We start from the raw sequence: 25,280 nt of genomic DNA on the forward strand, positions 1-25,280 counted from the left end.
TCGGTTTTCTGTGAGAACGTGGTATTTCTCCGGTCGAGCCGGCCAATTCGTGCCGAAGCATGGCTCTCCCACGTTAAACTACGTCTTATTAAAATTCACACTTTTGTAATGATTGTACTGCAACAAATCGTGCAGTACGATTTCGACGTGTGAATGGTTCTATACACATCGTATGCGCTACTATTATTCGTTAAGACGTACCTATACTGCAAAAAAAAAGTCAAAAAAACCTGCAGGATTGTGCTGTGTGAACATAACCTTAGAGAGTAACCTATATACTGTGCCCATACTTTAAATTTTGATTCTGGTTTTATTATTTTGGCAAACGTAACATTTCGCTGAAAGTCAAATCTGGAGGCTTGTCTTTGATGATGACCATATCAGCGGTATGCAGTAGGAGAAGAAACACGTCGCGCACATCTCTATCGGCCGAGACAGATTCAGTCCATCAGCACGGAGGTGAAGGTCTTCATGAGCGGCATCTCCACGAGCAGCGTGAGGGGCACAGCGAGGCAGTAGGAGAAGAAACACGTCGCGCACGTCTCTATCGGCCGAGACAGACTCAGTCCATCAGCACGGAGGTGAAGTTCTTCATGAGCGGCATCTCCACGAGGAGCGTGAGGGGCACAGCGAGGCAGTAGGAGAAGAAACATGTCGCGAACGTCTCTATCGGCCGAGACAGACTCAGTCCATCAGCACGGAGGTGAAGGTCTTCATGAGCGGCATCTCCACGAGGAGCGTGAGGGGCACAGCGAGGCAGTAGGAGAAGATACACGTCGCGCACGTCTCTATCGGCCGAGACAGACTCAGTCCATCAGCACGGAGGTGAAGGTCTTCATGAGCGGCATCTCCACAAGGAGCGTGAGGGGCACAGCGAGGCAGTAGGAGAAGAAACATGTCGCGAACGTCTCTATCGGCCGAGACAGACTCAGTCCATCAGCACGGAGGTGAAGGTCTTCATGAGCGGCATCTCCACGAGGAGCGTGAGGGGCACAGCGAGGCAGTAGGAGAAGAAACATGTCGCGAACGTCTCTATCGCCTGAAAGAGAAAGACATATTATTGCTAACTCAGGTGTTTAAAACAATTACCGATTCATTGGAAGGGCGCGGATGTTTTATTTCCGTCCCATCTTAAGCCATCCAAAGGCCTCAAGAGAAGAAGGCCATGCACAGCTGACTTACAGTACTGAGGAGGCTGTAGTCGGTGAGCGTTCTCAGGGAACCCATGATGACCTTGATGATGCACCAGTGCACCATCAGCACGGGCAGCGACAGGCGGCCCAGCACGTGAGCGCCGCGCCAAGACAGAACGCGTCTGATTATATCTGGAATAGTACAATGAACTTTATAGTTGCATCTTATGGTTGAAAATTGGCATTCTTGAACAATACGAAAAATATGTAATCAGGGCGAGCGAAGCGAGGCCTAGTATATCCCACAAACTGTACATTTTGTGGTGCACTTTACGAAAAAAACTATCACGATTATGGATTTGTGCTTTAGCATAGTAATTTTTATTTATATGTATCTACATATAAATAAAAATTACTATGCTAAAGCACAAACTGACTGATGATGACACATCTGTGTCATCATCAGTCAGTCTAGGTGTGACGAAGCCAGCCCTCACAAAGCTCGGCTTTTAGCTAGTGATAGTCCTTGTAGTGTTACGAAGACCGCCTGTTTGCACCAACAGCCTCTTAACGGTAAGGTGTTTCCGAGTGGCCATTAAGGGTACATTTCCTTGAAGATCCCACATTTTTTTTGTGCCACCTGTGTCTTAAGAGCAGGGGTTCCCAAACTTATTTTGTCTACTGTCCACTTTGAAAACAAATTATGATTAAGCGCCCCCGTTGTTTCAATTCAAAATGCATCCAGATGAAATAAATCAACCCCCAAGCCTCTATATAACGCCCCAATATTTTTTCTGGATCCCTCCCTTTAGACCTTCAGCGCCTACAAGGGGGCGTTATCGCCCACTTTGGGAAAGGCTGCTTTAGTGCGTGAGGGCTTTCGTAAACCGTAAGTTCTTTCAAAAACGTATTTATTTTAAGAGATATAATATGACCTTAAAAGAACGCTAGGGAACACTTAGCGTTAGAAGGCGATAGGTGAAAACAGGAATACGATTTATTTATTTAGAAGTCATAACTCATAATAATCGCTTATTTAAAAAAAATGCTAGAAAAACATTGTCTAAATAATACTTCACTAGTTTTAATAAATTATTTTATGGCGGAAAATCTTTCCGATACGGAAAAAGTTCGTATATTTAACTAATTTTAAGACGACCGGTTATTATTATTATTTTTCTAGGAATTTATAATAATTACAAAAATAACAACATACTTAAATTAATAGTACGATGTTAGTGGCGGCCGAAAAGGAAGATCTTCCGACCGAGCGAGGTGGTGGTCAGGCCGGAGCCCATGCACTGACGTCATTTCAGACGTTGTATATAATATTATATCTTGCCGTTCTCCAAAACTTCGATAGCGTGATGCAGGATTGTTAGGCGAATTGTGGATACCGCCACATAATTGTGTAAGTTAGATAAAAAAGATGATGATAAAATATTTGATAAATAATTAAGTAGGTATGAAAAAAATAATGGTACTAAAATGGTAGAAGAAGCATGTAAGAAATAATAAAAGATGACATTGAAATATTATTTAAAAAGATCTCACTATCAGCGCTGGTGGCCATTCCAATGAAGAGGACGCAGAGCAGAGCGCAGAGGACGGGCCTCTCCACCGCGAGGTAGAGGGCGCTGAACAGCGGCGCCTGCTGCTGGACTACCCAGCTGCCCGCCAACACCCATGAGAACGCCAGCGGCAGCGACATGTGAGAGAACCACATGAACAGCTGGAAAAGTGTTCGTGTTTATTGTCCAAACCACTAGGCGAGTCGTAGAACTTTGTGCAATAATTATCAAAGTATGAAATTTTGTGAAGAGCGTCGTGGGTTGCGCTGTACAGGGTAGAATCACATTAAATGATCAAAGCTTCGACATTATTATAGTTTTTCCTTATGTTTCCATTTTTGTTGTCTGAGCTATACTACATTAGGCTGATCACCTGATTGTCTGACAAGATGTAAGATGCGTCGGATGGGCATGTAAAAAGTCGGTCCTGCACCTAATCTCTCGCCAGTCGTGTCGGTCTTCCGTCCCACTGGGTTATGAGAGTAAAGGAATAGAGAGTGCTCTTGTGTACTGCGCACACACTTGGGCACTATAAAATTACTCCTGCGTAGCTGGCCCGGTTTCAATGAAACCAGCCACCGTCACCGAAACCGGTGTGGGAGCTATTATTATACTACATAGGACAATGTTGTTAGGTTCAAATTTTTTTGATCTTCTAACTTTGATATTTCCAAACCTTGACATAAAATGTTTGTCTTTGAAGTTGACTGTGTATAGACTAAAAAGAATTTCATACTGTGTTATTACTGAAGTTCAGTCTGCCCTCCCGTATCTCTTCGTACACGTATCCCATCATGATCCCGAGTAAGCAGGCGGGGAGACTGCCCCACGGCGATATATAGAAGTTTCGCAGCGTTCTTGAACCACGGAAGAAATTTCGGAAACCTCTGTAATAAAATATTATGTTAAATAAGCCCAAAAGAACGATAAACCACATTTTAGTCTTTGGAGATCATCGAAATGATAGGCAGATATTTCGGAATGAAACTACCACATCTTCAAAGCTCACTAAAATATAATATTTAAAAATGCGTGTTCACAAAATCTACATCTAGCTGAATCCTTAATAATAATTTTCAACAATTTGTCAACCAACTGTCTTCCGTACATTTTTTCCTCTCCAGCCTTAAAATATAATATAAGCAATAGTGTCATAGACTACAAACTAAAATTATCAGATTTAAATAACGATCATTAATATTAATTAAAATTAAGCTCACAGGTGCGACAGAGACGCCACACCACCCCCCCCACGGAGAAAGCAAACCCCGGGGGCAAACTAATCAAACAATCTGAACCTCACTCGTCTGCCAGACCTTGTTGTGTAAGGCTCTTTGGGCAGATCAGTAGAAGGTGAAGGCTGAGGAGATGAAGTAATTATGGACGAAGGAATGACAGGGTCAGGAAAAGGTAGATTTGGAGCTACAGAGGAGGGAGGATCATCCTGAACTATGTACGCTGGTTTTATTCGGTCGACACTAACAGTGACTGATTTTCCCTTGATAGAGACCGTAAGGGTCTTACCGTCGGCAGACCGATCCATAATTTTAAATGGGCCGCTATACGGTGGCTGAAGGGGTCGACGAACAGCATCATCTCGTCAGTAGATGTGCGAGGCTGAAGCTAGATCCTTGAAAATAAAATTGGATTTATTCCCGTGACGAAAAGCAAGTGTCGGTCGAATTGAAGACATAAGCTGGCAAAGGCGCGTCACGAAATCAGTAGGATCGCTGGAGGCAACAGGATGAAGAGGGGGAACTACTAATTCGCCCGGAAGACGCAAAGTTTCGCCATAAAGCATCTCCGCAGCAGATGATCCAATGTCCTCCTTAAAAGCAGAACGGATGCCCAACAGTGCCAGGGGCAAGGCAGTAACCCAGTCGCCACCGTGACACATGATGGAAGCCTTTAACTGTCGATGAAATCTCTCGATCATTCCATTCGCTTGTGGATGATAAGCGGTGGTTCTGATGCGCTTAGTGGCAAAACTCTGCATCAACCTACGAAACAAGTCCGACTCAAATTGAGTACCTTGGTCAGTCGTAATGGTCGATGGTACACCAAAGCGCGAGACCCACTCATGAACAAATGTTTCCGCTACTTCCTCAGCTGTTATACCTTGCATTGACCAGACTTCGGGCCATCTAGATACCCGATCAATGGCAGTTAGGCAATAACGAAAGCCTTTGCAAGGAGGAAGTGGACCGACAACGTCGATATTCACATGCATAAATCGACCAGTCGGAGTGTCGAATTGACCAATTGGAGACGAATTGTGTCTCGACACTTTACTGCGTTGACACGCATCGCATGTACGAGCCCACTGCCGGCAATCTTTGTTAAGAGACGGCCAGACATAGCGATCAGCTATGAGGCGAGCCGAACACTTTATGCCAGGGTGGCTCAAATTGTGCATTTTATTAAATACTAAGCGACGTAGATCCAAGGGAACATAAGGACGAGGCTTGCCAGTCGAGAAATCATAGAATAAAGAGAAGTCAGTGCCTGGTACGCTTACTTTTGTAAGCTTTAAACTGGAATTTTTTAGAAGTTGGGACAACTCTTTGTCTGTCTCCTGTGACTTGGCAAGTGCCTCATATTCCTGTTCCAGGGATATTGCGTCGATTCGTGACATAGCGTCTGCAACGATGTTGTCCTCCCCACGAATGTATCTAATATCAGTCGTGAATTGACTGATAAATGACAACTGGTTCAACTGTGGTGGAGGGAGCTTTTCGCGACGTTGTACGAAAGCGTACAGCAATGGCTTGTGGTCCGTGAAAACAGTCACGTGTTGAACCTCAACGATGTGCCGAAAGTGCTGTACACTTTCGTACACAGCCAAAAGTTCGCGATAGTACGCTGGCCACTCACACTGACGAGGGGTCAGTTTTTTACTAAAAAATGCCAGCGGTAACCATTGCCCATCGCTATGTTGCTGTAAGCAAGCGCCGATATGCACACTGGACGCGTCGGTAAATAAACCGAGAGGTGCATTGGCGACGGGATGGTGGAGCATTGTTGCAGCCGAGAGGGTCTTCTTACACTCCTCGAAATTTTTAAGAAGTTCTGGTGACCAAGGAAATGGCTTCGAGCCTTTACTTTTGATAGCAACCAGGGCGTTAATGAGAGGCACCTGAAACTTAGCAGCTTGGGGAATAAAACGCCTATAAAAGTTAAGCATGCCTAGGAAACGGCGCATCCCCTGGACATTCTCAGGGGCTTAAAATCCAAAAGTGCTTGGACACGTTCCTGTGGAGGACGAGTGCCATCGGCACTGATGTGATATCCTAGGAACTTTACCTCGCTGACACCCAGGATGCACTTGGAGGGGTTTAACACGACACCATACTCCTGGAGACGCAAAAATAGAGTGCGCAAGTGCTCTTTGTGAGTACCCTCGTCTGGTGAAAAGATCAGAATGTCATCCACATAAGGGAAGCAGAAATCAAGATCCCGAGTGACCTCATCGATAAAACGCTGGAAAGTTTGACCAGCGTTGCGCAAACCGAAGGTCATAAAAGGAAATTCGAAGAGGCCAAACGGAGTCGTGATGGCTGTCTTCGAAATATGGTCCTTGAAGACCGGGATCTGATGGTATGCTTTCACCAGGTCGAGGGTACTGAACACATTGGCTCCAGCGAGGTTGTGAGTAAAGTCATTAATGTGCCTCACGGGGTACTTATCGGGAATGGTCCTAGCGTTCAGGGCGCGGTAGTCGCCACAAGGACGCCAGGAATTGTCCTTTTTTACGGTCATATGCAAGGGAGACGACCAGGCGCTCTTAGAAGGTCTGGCAATGCCACTACGTACCATGTCCTCGAATTCTTTTTTAGCAGAAATCAATTTCTGAGGCGCTAAACGACGAGGGCGGCAAGAGACTGGGGGACCATCAGTAGTCTGTATGTGATGCACAGTATTGTGCTTAATGACTCTGGGCAAACCAGGCGGTCGGGTGATATCCGGAAATTCGGCGAGTACAGACACAAAGTTGGAATTACCGGCGACGATGGCTTTGACGCTGGGCTGCTCGACGGATGCGCAGGATGCAGGGCAAGATAAGCCGGTGATACCATCTATCAATGTCTTACTGCGACAATCAGGTAACAGGCGGTAATGTGCTAGAAAGTCCGCACCTATTATCGCCCTCTGTACATCAGCAACGACAAATAGCCACTCAAAGTCCCGACGTAAACCTAAATTGAGCCGGAGGTTGACTGTACCAAAAGTTTTGACATTACTTCCGTTTGCAGCTGTTAACACGTAGTCAGGCGATTCTGCCCGTCTAGGAAGCCAGCTATGGGGGAAGCAGCATAAATCCGATCCGGTGTCAATTAAAAATTGGCGTTTAGTTACCTGGTCAGTAACGAAGAGACGGCGGCTAACTGATGAACAATCAGTCTCCGCCACTACTGATTGCCTCTGGAGTTTTCCGGGGGCTCGGTCCAGGTGCACGGCTTTATGCGTTTGGCACCTTTAACCCCGAAATGCCGGTGGTACCAGCAAAGTGTACTTGGAGCTGGTGAGTTCGAACGAGAGTTCCTAGACCTTGACCTGTTCCGGTTGCGGACACGGGATTGAGGTCGGTCACGTAAGGAGAGAGCGTTGACCTGTTTGCTAAGTTCCTCGACTTTACCCATCAAAGTGACCAAAAGATCCTGGGAAGGAGGAAGAGAGGGTAAAACGCTGGCTGATGGCGCAGCTGTGGAGAAAACTGCTGGTGGTCCTGTCAGCTCTGTAATTTTATCAGCCAGATTCGCTAGCTGTTCAAGTGACAAGTCCGGCTGAGAAGCTAAAATAACCCGTACATTTTGAGGCAGCCGTCTCAGCCATAACTGCTTTAAAATGTTCTGGTCCGAGAGAGAAACCCCTGCCAGAGATCTCAAGTGACGAAGGAATTGGGACGGTTTTCTGTCCCCCATTTCTTCACCACTGAGGAGTTGTCGAACCTTTTGCTCCTCCGACAGTGACAATCTTTTAATAAGCTCAGTTTTGAGCGTTTCATATTGCTTTCCTTTCTCCGGAGGCCGCACCAAAATGTCCTCAATTTCCCCTGCATATTTGTGGTCGATCTGACCAACAATATAACTATATTTAGTGGAATCAGCAACGATTCCCGCAATGTCAAATTGAGCCTCCACCTGCGCGAACCATACTGCCGGCTTATTAGGCCAAAATGGAGGTAATTTCACTGAAACTTTACATGTCTCAGACCTTGGCTGAGATCCTTCACCTTCACCCTCACCGTCTGCCATATTGATAAAAAGAACAAAAACCGCGAGAAAAGAAAAAAAAAATGTGCACCAAATATGTCCCAAGTTAATGTACAAATGGTAACTTAAACTAATATCTTATTAATAAAAATGAAAATTAAGTTTTTCACAAACAAATATTTACAAAGGAAAGGTTATTATCCAAAAACAGTATTCCAACACACAAAGAAATGCTAAAATGAAAAGAAATGTTTAACTAAAGGCAATAATGTTGTAAAAATAAAAGTTTGTTTGTTAAAATGAACATTCAGACGTTACAGACAAAAAAAACATGAAATTAGTGCAAAAAATACCTTAATTGCGTAAAATTAATGTAGCGCCTGGCGTGAATTGACAATATTATTATTAGTTTTTAGCATAATAGCATAATATATGCATAAAGTTAAGTTTAAACCGGCAAGAAAACATAATTAGTCTATGTTAATGCAATGTCCCAAAAATGTTAGTTAATTGCAAACAAAACGTGCCAAACATTTACCAATATACGTTTAAACACATTATAACTACGTACTAACTAAATTGTCCTTTGAAGAAAACCTAACTAACTAACTGTTAAAAGTTCGAAGTAAACGACATAAAAACTCTTTTCCCGTTATCACCAAAGTTTGTTTACGTTTTTCTCACTTGACGTACCACAAACGACAAAAGACCGTTCCGAGCATAGATAATAATACCATATGTTCCGAGGTGTAAAAGTCACAGTCAAAGATTCGGAAACGAATGACAAAATATTATGTCACTAGTAAGTACGGCCAACACTATAAACGAATGAAGTGAAAGCGGAAGTAGACAACTGTAGGGCCACACCACCGAATTGATCGCCAGGGAAAAGTCCCGATTCTCGACAATATATGGCGAATGGCTTGATCGAAGCTTCTCAAGGGAGATTTTCTCTTGATAGAATCTTCTTTCAATGCCGGAAAACGGAATGGTTGAATTACAGCTAGGAGTATGCCGATATAAGTTGATTTCCACCCGAAATCCAGCGAAAATCTAGTCGCGGAACGGCAGCCGGGTCGTTAAAAGGAAAACAGATTTGTACTTGGTAGCGGCGAAGATGACGGCCGAGATAAAAAACCTCAAGGCAGCCAGCGCAGGAACCAGGAACGTGACGGTGGGGACTGTAGTCCTCGTCTCCGACATCCTATGGCATGCGTCGTACACGGCCGCAGCACACAATGTTCACCCCCGACAATGGAAATCCAACTTGAACGTACGGCGTCACCACTTTGGAGATCATCGAAATGATAGGCAGATATTTCGGAATGAAACTACCACATCTTCAAAGCTCACTAAAATATAATATTTAAAAATGCGTGTTCACAAAATCTACATCTAGCTGAATCCTTAATAATAATTTTCAACAATTTGTCAACCAACTGTCTTCCGTACATTTTTTCCTCTCCAGCCTTAAAATATAATATAAGCAATAGTGTCATAGACTACAAACTAAAATTATCAGATTTAAATAACGATCATTAATATTAATTAAAATTAAGCTCACAGGTGCGACAGAGACGCCACAAGTCCATTGAAATTTTACATGAGCTTTGCATTTTTTAGAGGACGCCATCTTTCCCAAAAATAAAAATGCGTCCTCTAATAAATGCAACATTCGGTTCTTACATTGTCACATTTCAATGGACTATTTTGAACTAATCAGAGAAAATTTGAACTTTCAATCAACAATTTAAACAATTTCAAGAGATCTTGCAACTGTTTCAAGTCAGTGATATCTGGGCAGATAGCACTGACTTGAAATAGTTAGTTATTAGTAGCCACAACGGGCGTGGTGGACAGGTTTTGAACATACAATAATTAATTTAATATAAATTTCGGGGAAGATCGAATTCACAAAAACTATATTAATAAACACAACACTTACTCTGGGTTCACTATATGTAGCGGGGGTTTCCAACCGAAATAATATGCCAGACATCCGTTCATAATAACGCACAGCACAAACAGAGTGGACAGAATCGGTAAAGGCTTTCGTCCGGTTTTCATCAGCGTGATCAACACCAGGCTGGCCACGATGAACATCTGCATGTCCACAGCCACGAACCTAAAGCGAAAATAAAGTGGTCTAGTGACTGTTGTGTAGTCTAGTGAAGTGCTGACAATTCTTTAAAAAGAAGCCCTAGGTAGCATAGGAATACAGGCAAAGGAACTTTCTGTTTACTAAAACGAGGTAAAGACGCCTCTCATTTTGTAAAGAAAAAAATAAAAATATTGTTACACACAGTGCCATCTAGCATCAACCTGTGGAACCACTCGGGGAACAAAAAACGTGAATCCCTCTACTTGATACTAGAATCAATCAGTTCAGTTTGAGCGATCTTCAAGACGGCTTCGGGTTGGAAAAATAGTGATCAAGAGAGATACCAGTAAATCCTACGACTTGGCTAGGACCTAGGACAGTGATAGTGCTTAATGTTTTGGACCTAGTGCTTTGTGTTAGACCTAGTGCTAGTGATTAAAGTCTTCATAAGAGTCAGCAGGTCTTTCTCTCCAAATCCTTCGAACCCTAGCATTCAACAATATTATGTTGCACGTTCTAATTAATAGAAAAATTCATTGTGGGGTTCACACCCTCTTAAATTTTAATTGAAATGGAAACATAAACAATTCAATTATGGCTTTCAGTTCTATGTTGACGTTGACAAAATAATATTATCAAGTTGCACTTGAAGTGCAACTTGATAATACTCTAGAATCAGAATCTAGAATATCAAGTACTTAAACTAGCCGTCCGAGTTGCGACCGCTACTTCCTTGTCCCTTAACCTCATTTCCTTATTCTGAATAAGGAAAATGTCTTTAATATTATGTTTAATATAAACAACCGATTCCAAAAACTAAATTAACATATTTTTTATCCACTAACCTGTCATGGTCAGTATGACTGCCGTTCTTACAACCATTCTATTTTTATAATTTAAGAGTTTAAATTATTTGTAGTAAACTACGAATAATAATAGTTTTTATTATTCGTAGGTAGTAAGTACGCCCAGAATTTACCAATTTGTTACCATTAGGGGCTGTTTCACCACTTCCTGATGAGTGCCGGATAGGCTATACACCAGTTAACTTGACAGATAGAGTATGGGGAATCTATCAATTAAGTTGTAGATAGCCTATCCGGCACTTTATCAGGAAGTGGTGAAACAGGCCCTTAAAGAGGTAAATAGATTTTGGGTCATAAAGAAGAGCAATCATCAAGTATCAAATTGCTTTAAATTAAAGTACCAGGTTTGCGGCAAGCAGTGGTCGTCATTGTCGACGAGGTTGTGCAGGAAGAGCGCGTGCCAGAGGAACTTGCGGCGGCAGACGTCGCTCTCCTGGAGCACCAGGTTCGGCCACAGCGGCCCGTCGCCGGTGTAGCGCCACCACGTCGCCGCGAACCACACCACCAGAAGATGAACTGGTAACAACCTGGAAAACGGACAATATTCTTAGGGCCGGGAGCACTAATCAACGAATTCAATTCAATTCAAATCGTTTATTTCAGACATGGTCCATATTATTATAAATTTAAAATTACATAATATTATAATTATAACAATAAATGCAAAACATTAAATAATTACCTGAGACTGTGTGACTGTGCATGCATTAGAGTCTATTTTATAATGAATGGACACTCAGTGTCCATTCGACTCGCAATGAGTTACAGGTAACTGTTGGAGCTGCCGCGCACTCTTCTCATCAGGGATGCAGATCTTTTTCGCATTACTGCTGCAAAGCCGTCCACTCCGGCGTCTGCGAACATCCCTGACGCGCTACAGAATCGCGGCAGCCCCATCAGTGCCCGAGAATTTGTGTGATCTTTAGTACTCGAAGCTCTCATATTAGATACCAAATCCTAAGTCAAATTACAATAAATTATACTTTTACTTACCGTATTATTCTATGGGCTACGAATACTGGAAGCTGTAGGAACCCTACTTTTCTGCGTTTAGAAATCTGAATCAAGCTGTAGGTTAACAGAAAGTTCGATATCATCACGAATAATTGTACGAAATTGGTCCCGTTTCTCATTATCATCATTATGTTTGTTTTGTAAATCTGAAATTATGTTTAAAATCGTTATCGATTCAAGTTACTGCTCGACAAAAAAAATTAAATGATCGCCCATCTTACTTTTTCTAAATCGTGTGGATTGTTGATGAATAGCTGATGCGATATTATCAGTAAATGAGTGTTGATCACTATGACACTCATGAGTAACCTGAAATTATTATATGAATTTAGTATCATTTAGATATTTGATTAATGAAATGAGTATATTTGAAAAAGTCAGAGAATATTTGAAAAAATTTATTCTGAATAAAAAATTTTGAGTTTGAGTTTTGAGTTTGAGTATCACTTAGATATTCGATTCCTTTCAATGTTGAATTCATCAGAACAGTTTATAGCTTGTATTTAAATACAATATCATTAAACGAGCAATTCTTGTATATATCATATATATATATATATATATATATATCTATATCTATATAATATATAAAACTCAAAGGTGACTGACTGACGTGGTGATCTATCAACGCACAGCCCAAACCACTAGACCGATCGGGATGCAGGTAGACATTATGACGTACGCATCCGCTAAGAAAGGATTTTGATCAATTTTACCTCCAAGGGGTTAAAATAGGGGATGAAAGTTTGTATATAATAATACTTCTTAACGCGAGCGAAGCCGCGGGCAAAACCTCGTCATATATAAATTATTGGAATCTCGGAATCGGCTCCAACGATTTTCATGAAATTTAGTATATAGGAGGTTTCGGGTTCGGGGGCGATAAATCGATCTAGCTAGGAATCATTTTTAGAAAATGTCATTTTCTTCGTGTTTTATCGAATACCGAGCAAAGCTCGGTCAAATAGCTAGTTGTAATTAAATTTTGTTTTGTAATAGTAAAGTTTAAAACGAAAGAAGTCTACCTCGTTCCTTGAAAAAGCAGTAGCGGTGAGGACGAGCCGTCTTTCTCAACGGCGTGTGATCTGGTTAACCGATCCCAATTATACGGCACAGACCAAGCCAACACAAATTTGTTCTCTGAAAGAAGATAATTTATGAATTTTCTAAAAATGTAAAATGTAACATATTAAAATTATATCTTTTACATTATATTTTATCAAAAGCACAAACCAAGCTGTATGAAAAAATGGAAACATCAACTATCTATCTATCTGATAATAATCTAATGACTGATATTAGTCATAACTAGTTTTTATTTTTCGTAGTTTATGACACAGTAAAAAATCGCAATGATCACAATAAATTCTAGATCAACAACCGACTTACTTTTATCGGAGGTTACAAATGTATCGTAAAGTGTTGCAAGAAAATTGAGCAACAGCAAAGCTCCAACAACCCAAAATATAATCTCGTCATAATTGTCTTTGGCAGCTTCCAAGTGAGTTGAATTGACGTCACACTTGTGGGTCTCGAGCGAGATTTCCATGCCCAGCTGCTTTTCATATTCCCGCACACAGTTCAGGAACAGTTCGGAGGAGTTGGACCCAGTGGAAGTGCAGCGGCTGGAGACGCAGTAGCCGCGATGCAGCAGCCGCCGGTTGAAGTGCAAGGGATCTGAAGAGTATTCCTGGAACCGAGTCCAAAAAGGTTATGAAACAATTCCTTGAAAAGTTTTGAAGAAGAAATATTATGTATGTTGTACCTCGATCATGCGGTAGTAGCGGTAGGACGGCGCCTGCCGGTCCGCAGTCAGACGGAACGTGCCCACACAGTACAGAGCTCCGGGCTGGGAGAGACAGCGGTCATAGTCATCGATCTGATACAGCTCCGGCAGCTTATAAATTTCTTCGGCTGAAAACCATTGATTCTAAATTTCTAACCAGGACGTGCTGCACCTCGCTTCAACACTATACTTGGCAGGAAAAAATATTTTAGAAACATTGAAAAAATATATTTGATAATTATTGTCCCTTAGATATATATGGAAATCCTGTTATATTATACATCTCAGCATAGATTCCAGCATAGTGCAGTTCTTGATGGTAGATATCGAAAGATCTCTGCATAATTTGCCTGAGTGTGTTGATGTAGTTCACGGTTCTAAAGCCTTTGCGAAAAACAAAACTCATATTTTGTAAGGTGGTATGTAAGCTTTGCCCGTGTGTCTACTGCACTTTTGGGCTTGAGGAGAGCTGTATCTTTCGATTTTAGTGAGCTTCTCCGGCTTAAAGGTAACGTTAGAGCCTTGTGGTGTTTCGAGTTTTATCAAGAGCAGGTACAGATAGAAATGGCTGGCCAACATCTTCGAGCCTTTTTTCGAGCGATTTTCTTGATGGGTTTCACATCCAATTAGTTTTTTGTTGTTGAGAGTCTGAAGCTCAAATTGAGTGGCATTTATTTTTGCTCTGGTGAGTCGATTTGTAGACTACGATTTTGTAAAGAAAAATTAGTAAGTATATTATTATTATTTTTAGCAATATTCCGCAAAACCCCAACCTGTAAGTAAATGAATGAGTGTACGCAAAGGAATGCGTTACACCTCCTTTCCTAGACAGGCAGTGTGGAATATTGCTAAAACTAGTCCTACTATTCTACATAATATTATAATGGCTCGAAACTCGAAGGTTTGGATGGATGTATGTATGGATGATTGTAACTCTTTTACGCAAACTACTGAACAGATTTGAAAGAAACTATACAGTAATATAGCTTATACATCAGAATAACACATAGGCTAAAATTTTAACCGACTTTCGAAATGGAGGAGGTGTTATATTCGTTTTTTTTTATGTTCAACGATTATTCCGCCGTTTGTGAACGGATTTTCAATTTTTTTTCTTTTGGCGTATAGGTTATTAACTCAATTTGGTACGATATTCATAAAAGTGGTGACCTGATGAAGGGATCCATAAGTAATCGAGGGAACTCCTCAAATTTTATATGGAAACATGTGGTGACTTCGGTTTCGTAAGCAGTATTCTAGGCATAATATGCTATAGATAGTAAGATTTTACATCAAGGTATACCATGGTTGGGAAGGTGCTGAGAGAACTCACAGATACAAGTTTGGGAGTTTCGACATTTTTTTAAGAACGGAAAGCATATTATGATACTATGCAAATTAAATTCATCATCATCATCATCACTACCATAAACCATTATAGAACCACTTGACGCTCGCAACTCCGTTGCGTTAAAATTCGTTTATCGCGTGGCAACCGTACATTTTTCCTGGATAAAAACTATCATATGTTCTTTCTCGGGACTCAAAGTATATCCATGCCAAATTTCAGCAAAATCGGTTCAGCGGTTCGCGCGTGAAGAGGTAACAGACAGACAGACAGACACACTTTCGCATTTATAATATTAGTATGGATGTATCGTCCCGTTTTGACCATATTATTGGTACTTTTCAAAGTCTTTTATTATATATCACTTAAACCGCGGGTAACACCGCGGGGCACAGCTAGTAATGTAGGTACAAAATTTTAAGATATGAATTTCCGCAAAGTAACGCCTGGTTCAATTAACTACGATTTTGTAGATTTAGCTATAAGCTTCCGCAACCAGCTTTTACTTGGGGCCGTTATTTATCGGTTTAGCCCATAAAGTTAATAATATCTAGCGGAATATTAACTTTATGGTTTAGCCAGGTCCACATTATAATAAAGATATTTCTGAAAAAAGATTCATAATGTAAGACCTCGAGATTCGGGTACCTTATAATGAAAATTGTACAAATCAGAACTAAGTAGTATACCTAAATAATTGGGAAAGGTCACATCTGTTTTGATGCATAGCATGTTCGCCATCTCGCATAATATTTGCTACACTCGAAAAACACTGAAGATTAAATGCACCTACGATTCATTTAGGTACAGGAAAATAGCATCAATCATTAGAATTTAATATAACTAGCTATTTGACCGAGCTTTGCTGGGTATTCGATAAAACACGAATAAAATGACATTTTCTAAAAATGATTCCTAGCTAGATCGATTTATCGCCCCCGAAACCCCCTATAAGTATATAGGGGGTTTCGGTTTATAAATTTCATGAAAATCGTTGGAGCCGATTCCGAGATTCCAATTATATATTTATATTTAATTGGAATCTCGGAATAGACAAGAATTGCTCGTTTAAAAATATAAGATAAGCTCTGGTAATTGGCTTATTCTTGAAAACAATTTGAACAAAGTGTAAAAAATAATGATTATATACTAACCTTGCATGCGTAGACGCATTTTATCTGTCTGTAATTTGTGTCTTACTACTGATTTAAATACTGTTAATACTTAAATAGTATTTTAGGATTTTGGTAGAAAATAAAGAATATTTCCTATCATATTAAATAAAAAAGTTTTAAATCCTCCTTTGAGAAATTCTGAGGACCGTTTGGGTACGGAACCCTAAAAAATGGAGGGCATCATTATTTTTAAAGAAGAATTATAATTTGTAAATGACATTATTGTTTGTAAACCGACTTCCAACCCACAAAAAAGTAAATTAAATAAAATTGTTATTATTTAAAATTAAAAGAAAATCTCTACTAAATTTTCATACTTGACACAAACAACGTGGAATATTGCACTAAAAAGGTTTAAGAAAGTAATTCACATTTTTTTGAGTTGCTTATAAGCTACATTTATATGTTCATTGTGGCCTCAACCATATTATGAAATTATTGCCAATAAGTAATAATTTTATCCATGTTTGAACTGTGTCGCAATTTTACTTTAAAAGCTCTGAACTTTAAATTTCAATATTTGGAATTGCTTATATTGGCAGATAATTAGGGCAAAAAAGTTTTAAATCTTTTGTTTTTTATTTAAAAAAAAATTCGTCACGGTGAATGGAAGTCAGTGTTTTGCATACATTCCATAAATCTTACATTGTGTATTAATTTCAATGAATTAAAAAAACAGACAAAAAAAGCAGCGGTCTGTCAGAAAGACAGACCGTACGTCCTTAAGAGGATACACCAGGGGCTAGAGAAATGAAAAAAAAAGCACGTGTAATATCTATAGCTGTCTCCCTTACCTCAAGCCTATACCGCAGAACGCGATAGAGACAACTGCAGAAAATCCAGAAAATCAACGATTCGTTGTCCCCTGATTCCTTCTCCAAAACTTAACCGATTTAAGTACTTTTTTCATTAAAGATTAAAAAAAGGCTTGAGCTGTGTTCCTATGTTTTGCTTTTTTTTGTATAATCTAGCCAAATCTGTTTTCTGGACGTTTGAACACAGCGGAAAATCTGGCCATTTTTTTGGGTTTTTGAACGTTCATATCTTATTTAATAATTAAATTATGAAAAAAAAGAAAACATAGGGACATCGTATTAGTGGTCGTAGATATTCAGGAAAAAAATTATAACTCTACTAGCATTATCCAGGGAGGAAACAGGGGACAACGTTTGTATGGAAAAAAGGGCGGTGTGGACTCCTCTTAAGTATTTTACAATTTTTAAAAGTACATAGCTAAAGGTTAATAATATCGTGCATAATAATATTGCCCCATCACTTAGTCAAAAGCTGGCGACAACCCAGGTCTTACCCTTAGCAAACACCGCGTTATTTTATTATGCTTAGCCCCAATTTCACCAACGTCTGTTAGTCTTAACAGCTTGTTAAAATGTCCTGTCTTCTCTTTCATTCATATGAAAAACGAAAGAGCTAACGTGATACTAATTCGAGCATTAACTTTACCAGTCGTTGGTGAAATTTGGCCTTAAGTTACCATCGTGGAATAACGCGACACAATAGCTTATCTATTGTTATCGCGGCCGGATGCGGCCGCTTAGGGCTTCAAGAATTAAAGGTATATACGTTCCGAAATATACAGTAAAGATCTATGAATCTAATAAAGATTAAACATGGATGATAATAATGATTTCTAAAATATTTTATAAAAAAAATTACTGTTCTACTCCTAATCGATAATAATTTGTTATAAATTGGTAATTTATATTATAAGGATGATAGCGATGATGACTTTTACTAATAGTGAGGTGGTGGTATATTAATATATTATAAATAGGCTTACAGTTTTTTAAGATATGCCGAAATTTTACGTAGTTACCTATCTTTTACAAGAGTTCTGTTCAATGTTGGATTGGAAAAACTCATAAAACTCAAGTAGTGCTTGCAATTATTTAAGGAATGCCCACACGATAGATTTTCAATTGTTATGCGACAACCGAGTGCCGCTTGGGGATTGTCGGGTTAAGGAATGCCAAAAATGTTAACGGTTTCAATTCCACTGACTTTGGAATCAAACTACAACTTTGAATGAGAAGCCTTTTTTTTCTAATTAAGACTTTATCGTAAAACGATAATGCCGTGAATGAGAAGTCTTCAAATGAGAAAGTGTTTTTTATGGTTTCAGTTATTTAAGCAATGTCGAAATTCTCATATCAAAATTCTCCAGATTTATCCATCCTACTTTTAACTTTGCCTTGCTCGGCAATTATTTTTTCAAAATTTGCTTTGGGTCAGATAGTTTTTGAGTTTCAGGGAAGAGAGAAAAAGTAGCATATATTCGGTTTTATTATTTAGAATAATTAGATCATTACTCACAGGTGAACTCCCTGGCGCTGGCGCAAGAGACGGCCGCGAGCAGAACCACCGCTCGCCACATGGCTGACGACTGACACATCCGTCTTATCGCAGAGACCACTCTTGTTGTTGGCGACCCGCGGTGTACAAACTTTGAGGTGATTTGTTACATTGTAGCGACAGCGGTGCGGTAGGTCGGTAGTAGTTGTGCCCCGCGATTACGTCTGCGCCACTGCCATGGTCATTGCTCAAACTTTGGAGGTCATGCTTCGGAAAATATCAGGATTTTCGTCTGAAGAAAGTTTCGTAGCCCGATTTTTAAATATTTTTATAAAGAATTTAAAATTTATTTTTATGATTAAATTCGGTCGGGGCCCTTTTCTTCTCCTCCTATTTCTTTTTATGTGTTCTTTGTGTGTGTGTCTATCGGTCTACATTATTGTGTCAAACCTTTTCTATATGACGACATTATAATGGGTAATAACTAATAACCATGCTTTCCTTTCCAATATTATTGTAGCAATGATGCTACAATCATTTAATTAATAATAATATTTATGGTCGCTTCATACCACGTCAGTCTGGCCCCGCGCTAAGTACCTGAAGGACTTGTGTTACGGGTACCAGACAACGGAAATATATTTAATACTTTTATACTATACATATATTTAAGATTTTTATTATATTATACACATATTTAATACACCATCCATGACCCAGGAACATTGAAAACTTTTTGTTCCCTCGGCGGGATTTGAGCCCGCGACCCCCAGCTTGAGCTATCAAAAGCCCACCAACTGAGCAACAGAGGTCGTCATTATTATAATTATTTTATCAAAAATGTCCAATGTCCGTATTTGTTGTCACTTAAATGCCTATGGTATACTATTATATTATGCTAAATAAATCTGTTTTGTGCTAATTAAATTATTTAGAGCAGGGTTTCTCAAACTTTCGGCTCCACGAACCCCTATTAATATTTCCAGGTGACAGCGAACCCCTAACTAATTAAATCCCCCCCCCCCCAAGAAAATAAAAAAATAAGAAAACAAGGTTCTTATTTGAATAAAAGAAAACATATTATTATTATAAAGTGCCAAACGAGTGCCTCGCTTGCCTGCCAGTTATCAAGCCACCATTACGGAAATCTTGTCGCGAACCCCCTGCCCTCGAATGGCGAACCCCTAGGGGTTCGCGTACCACACTTTGAGAAACCCTGATTTAGAGGAATGTGTATCGTGAATATCGTCAATGACATCGCATAACATTTACTGGTTTATTGAAGGCGAGGATAAACCCCAATTTGTTATTCTGTGACTCCCGGTTTACCTAGTTCCAATATAATAACGAAGTGTTAAAAAATATGAGATATGAAGTACAATATTTAAAATACCTTAAACCATAAACATTTTAATAAAACGTAATACTTTGGCTGTAATTAATTTACAAACTCACCTCCGAAAAACTCTATTTCATCGAAATATAAGTATTAACTAGGATAATTATACATTTTATTTGAATAAATTGTTAGTAAATCTATATTAAAATCTCTTTAACCGAACAATTTTGTTTCTTAATATTTATTTCCAAAAATATTTAAAATAGACATGAAAAATAGAGAAGATCCGCTCGAGTAGTTACAGTTTTATGCTAAGCTAAAATGAATCTTATTGCGCTGCATATACGCTTGTTCTTTGGTTGTGTGCAAGGTTATCGTTTTTGATTGAGATTAATCCCCGCCTTAAACAAGTTTTCGAGGCCGAAATCACTAACCTTCTCACTGTCCTTTATTGATACCATTATTGGATGGGCTAGGTCTTTAAACGATAAAATATCTACATTTCCTTCGAACACAGCGTTTTATGAGTTTGTCCAATGATCTAAACAGCAGTGCAAAACATATGTTGCTGTTTTGTGAGGAGTTTCCTCGATTACTTATGGATCCTTCATCAGATCACCACTTTTGTGAATATAATATAAAATTATTATGATACCCGTAGGATACCTACATACCAAAAGAAAATTTTTGGAAATCGGTTAACAAACGGCGGAGTAATCGTTGAACATAAAAAAACAAACATAACACCTTTTTTGAAAGTCGGTTAAAATTGTAGCCTATGTATTATTCTGATGTATAAGCTATATTATTGTAAAGTTTCATTAAAATTCGTTTAGTAGTTTTTGCGTGAAAGAGTAACAAACATCCATACATCCAAACAAACTTTCGCCTTTATAATATTTAGTAGGATGTTATTACATTAGGTATTTTTATTATAACTAGATATCGCCCAATGGTCGAAATTCGACCTTAGTTTCAACCATAGACTTAATTTCAACGAAATTAGTTATTTTTATATTTTGTAAAAAATATTGACTTTGTCATTTTTTTTTAACTCTTGTCTCTGGGACTTAGCTGATCTCAGGCTGGCCGTGTACGCATTGTCTAATAGTATCTTAGATTCAATAAAAAAAACTATAATTCGTTTTCAATTTGTCAACTTGTTGTCAACAGACTTCAACCATAAATAAAAGAGTATAATTCGTATGTATAGGCTTGTCACTCAAAAATCTGTCATTTCTCATGTGTGTGTGTTGTAGTGTGTGTAATGTTTTATTTGTTAAAAAAATGTATGATAAAAGCATAATTTCAAAATTATATTATCTCGATGCACTCCTTCACCATATAAACTATAACTGTGCAAAATTTCATGCACCTACGTTTCCCCATTTTTCGTAAAAAGGGTTACAAACTTTTTCTTTCGCGTATTAATATTATTATATTATTTTTTAAATTTATTTAAAACTTTTGCACGTTTCTGTACAAAGGCGGGCTTAACGCCTCGTGGCATTATTATTGTTACGGTACATGGTATACGGACACGTGGTGCGCAAGTACATACTCGAACCTTCTAGAAAGGTCTAATGTTTGTTTACGTGTTTACCCTTTATTTGTTAGCGTGTTTGAATTTAGACCTTATGACTGAGTACATAAGGTCTAAATTAAATTCAACTTACTGCACTTATCGCAAGGACGGCAGTTTTATTGTGGTACATGCCCGAGCCTCCGAGAAATTTCCCACGGTTGTTTACTTGTTTACGTGAATCGGGAAATTTCTGGAATTCGTCTCGCCATATAAAAAGAGCCGCAGGCAGGCCCGGCGAGTTAGTTCAATCTGAGCGATCGACGCGACATCAAGTGATCAATAGTGAGTGAACCAGTGAAACCTGCGACTTGGCTACGACCTAGGACAGTGATAGTGCTTAGTGATTGGACCTAGTGATTAGTGTTTGGACTTAGTGCTAAGTGTTGTGGCTTAGTGTTTAGTGCAGTGTTAATAAAGTCTTCAAGAGAGTCACCAGGTCTTTCTCTCCAAATCCTCGAACCCTAGCACGTAACAACTGGTGTCAGAAGTGCGATTTGGAGATGCCATTGACTCCGAGAGAGGACTTCAAGGGGAGTGTCAGGACAAGGGCGCAGCGAGCTGCTGCCATTGACTCCGAGAGGGGAGTTGCGGAGGCCACACCCACTGGGGACCAAGCTCCGCCCACTGAGGGACAGGTCCCACTCACTGGCCCCGCCCACCTGGCTCCGCCCACTGACCACGCCCACCAGGCTCCGCCCACTTTGGGCGAAGCCACGCCCACTGGCTCCGCCCACCGGGACACGCCCACTGGCCACGCCCCTCAGGCTCCGCCCACTTTGGGCGTGGCCACGCCCACTGGCTCCGCCCACCAGGCCCCGCCTACTCAGGCCACGCCCACTGGCGCCGCCCACTGGGCCCCGCCTGCTCAGGCCCCGTCGACTAGTTCCATCTATCCTGCTACGCCCGTAGTTTCTACGGCCCCTCAAATGGCCCTTCAATTGGAAAGCATAATTGAATTAATTCAGGCTTTGCAGGAGTCTCAAAAAGCTGAAAGTCAGGCGTTGAAAGATTCTCAAAGGGCAATGATGGAGGCCCAAGACCGCAAGCTCGGCGCTTTGCAAGAGTCACAAGACCGCAAGCTCGGCGCTTTACAAGATTCTCAAAGAGCTGAAATTCACGCTTTGCAAGAGTCACAAGACCGCAAGCTCGGCGCTTTGCAAGAGTCACAAGAGCAACAAAAGGACCTCCAAGAGAAAGCGCTTTTAGCTATAAAGGATGTCAGTGACACGGTGACTAAGCTTCGTAAAGATGTCGACGTAATGAAAGAACGAGTTACTGGGTTAGAGACGGTTGTGGAAAATTTGAAAACCGGATTCACAGAACTACAGAAGAGAGTAGTGCGCCTAGAAACTACGGGAGTACTGGTGTCTAGTGGAGTCACTGGTGTGGCGCAAGGACCAAGAGTAAAGGTGCCACCGTACGACGGCACTACTTCTTGGAACGCTTATCGTCGGCAATTTCAGACTGTTGCTACCGCAAACGGATGGACGGAGGAGCAATGCTTGACCGCTCTCACTGTTGCACTCAGAGGGCAAGCTGTGTCGGTTCTGGAGGCACTGCCACATACGGGAAATGGTTTCCAAGACCTGATGGAGGCACTGGAATCCAGATACGGGGAGCGACACCTGGAGCACGTGTTCCGTGCCCAACTGCGTGACAGAGTCCAACGTTCAGGAGAAGGACTTCAACAATGGGCGTTGGAAATTGAAAAACTCGTCAGGAAGGCATATCCAGGAGCCGACACCAAGATGGTCGACACAAATATTGTTCAAGGATTTGTCGACGGAATCAAAGACTTGGAGGTCAGGGCTGCAGTAAGACTTGGTCACCATACCTCGCTAAAGGAAGCATTAGCGCATGCTTTGGAAGTCGAGGCTGTGCGCCATGACATACGGCAGACCCATAAGATCCACAAGGTCTCTGAAGAAGTCAAGGAAGTTAAGGCTTCCACGAGGAAAAGATTTGAAGCCATGTGCTATAAGTGTGGTGAGAGGGGCCATCTTCAGCTAAACTGTCCGCAGAAGAAGACCCAGATGGCAAGGATAAAAAGGATCGAGGAACAAATGGAGGAGTTGAAGAAGCAAGCGGTTTCGTCCCCTACCCGGAATCATGGGGAACGAATAGAATCCAGAACTAAGGGGCGAGTACTGGATGACGCGGAGAAAGCCCCGGTAACTGTTACCTCCCAGGCACGGAGCGGAACAAAGAGAACAAGTAATTTGGGGCACATGGAGAATGAAGCTATGAGAAAGGCTCAAGAAAGAGATGACGACCTTCGGCACATCATCACATGGAAGAAACGGGGTGACATAAAACCAATCTGGAGTGAGGTTGCACCCACTGGCGCTGTCACTAAGGCGTACTGGGAGCAATGGGACAGTCTGATACTTCAGGACGGACTACTCTACCGGAAATGGCAGAAGGCTAACGGCAGAGAGTTCTATTTTCAGATAATTGTCCCAAGGGCAAGAGTACCAGATGTTCTCCGCGAGATACATGAGGGCGTATCAGGGAGTCATCTAGGCGTCAAGAGGATGCTAAGGAAAGTGCGAGAACGATTCTTCTGGTTGCATTGGAGAGATGATGTGCAGGATTGGTGCCACAGATGTATTACTTGCGCTGCTGTAAAGGGACCACAGACCAGGAGTAGTCGTAGGAACAGCGTGGCGCGTTACCATGGCAGTAACAATGATGCTCGGGACGAGCATCTCTAAGAGGGGAGTAGTGTTACGGTACATGGTATACGGACACGTGGTGCGCAAGTACATACTCGAACCTTCTAGAAAGGTCTAATGTTTGTTTACGTGTTTACCCTTTATTTGTTAGCGTGTTTGAATTTAGACCTTATGACTGAGTACATAAGGTCTAAATTAAATTCAACTTACTGCACTTATCGCAAGGACGGCAGTTTTATTGTGGTACATGCCCGAGCCTCCGAGAAATTTCCCACGGTTGTTTACTTGTTTACGTGAATCGGGAAATTTCTGGAATTCGTCTCGCCATATAAAAAGAGCCGCAGGCAGGCCCGGCGAGTTAGTTCAATCTGAGCGATCGACGCGACATCAAGTGATCAATAGTGAGTGAACCAGTGAAACCTGCGACTTGGCTACGACCTAGGACAGTGATAGTGCTTAGTGATTGGACCTAGTGATTAGTGTTTGGACTTAGTGCTAAGTGTTGTGGCTTAGTGTTTAGTGCAGTGTTAATAAAGTCTTCAAGAGAGTCACCAGGTCTTTCTCTCCAAATCCTCGAACCCTAGCACGTAACATTATTATTATGATGATGATGATAATTGTACTTTTTTACCAATAATTATTATTACTTATAAATAATTACACATATAACTGTGTGCCTGTGTAATTATTTATAAGTAGGGTCTGGCCTGACAAAATGGTTAATGGGTCCATAGAATATCAGGGGCTGTGGAACCCACAGTCATGAACCTGAGTGGATTCCATTTCGACGGTTTGACCATTACACTGCCTACCCATTTCTCTTTGAATGCGCCTTATATGCCTCGATATTTGCGTAGGGAATTACTTTGGGATACTTATTTTCGCAAAATCAATAAAGTTTCATATTACTTATTGTTTTTTTTCTGTTTATTTGTTTTGTGAATTTGTTGTTTTTTATATATATTTTTTTTTACCCTGGTATATAATCATAGTATTTATCTGTATTTGTATTGTTTTAAATCTTGATTGTACTACAATGTATTGTGTCGTGCTTTTCATGTAGGTACTTTATGTAATGTTCAAATTCTTGCTGAATAAACGTTTATTTATTTACTTATTAAAATATTATATAATTATAGTAAACAAAGAAAACACTTAAACATA

The 25,280-nt window shown here is 40.5% G+C and overlaps 1 protein-coding gene across 1 annotated transcript; it reads right to left on the reverse strand.

Moving 5' to 3' along the window:
• Positions 1-317: 317 nt before the first annotated feature.
• Positions 318-18,669, reverse strand: LOC121728246. Its single transcript, XM_042116386.1, has 12 exons — positions 18,539-18,669; positions 13,664-13,812; positions 13,288-13,588; positions 12,924-13,038; positions 12,120-12,207; positions 11,878-12,044; positions 11,226-11,411; positions 9,863-10,042; positions 3,441-3,591; positions 2,688-2,865; positions 1,183-1,325; positions 318-1,039 (listed from the first exon to the last, which is right to left on the reverse strand). Exons 1-12 carry the CDS (start codon positions 18,615-18,617, stop codon positions 929-931), a joined length of 1,848 nt encoding a protein of 615 aa, XP_041972320.1. The 5' UTR covers positions 18,618-18,669; the 3' UTR covers positions 318-928.
• Between the last annotated feature and the right edge of the window lie 6,611 nt (positions 18,670-25,280).

Source organism: Aricia agestis, chromosome 6 (genome assembly GCF_905147365.1).
Source record: "Aricia agestis chromosome 6, ilAriAges1.1, whole genome shotgun sequence".
Lineage (NCBI taxonomy): Eukaryota > Metazoa > Arthropoda > Insecta > Lepidoptera > Lycaenidae > Aricia > Aricia agestis.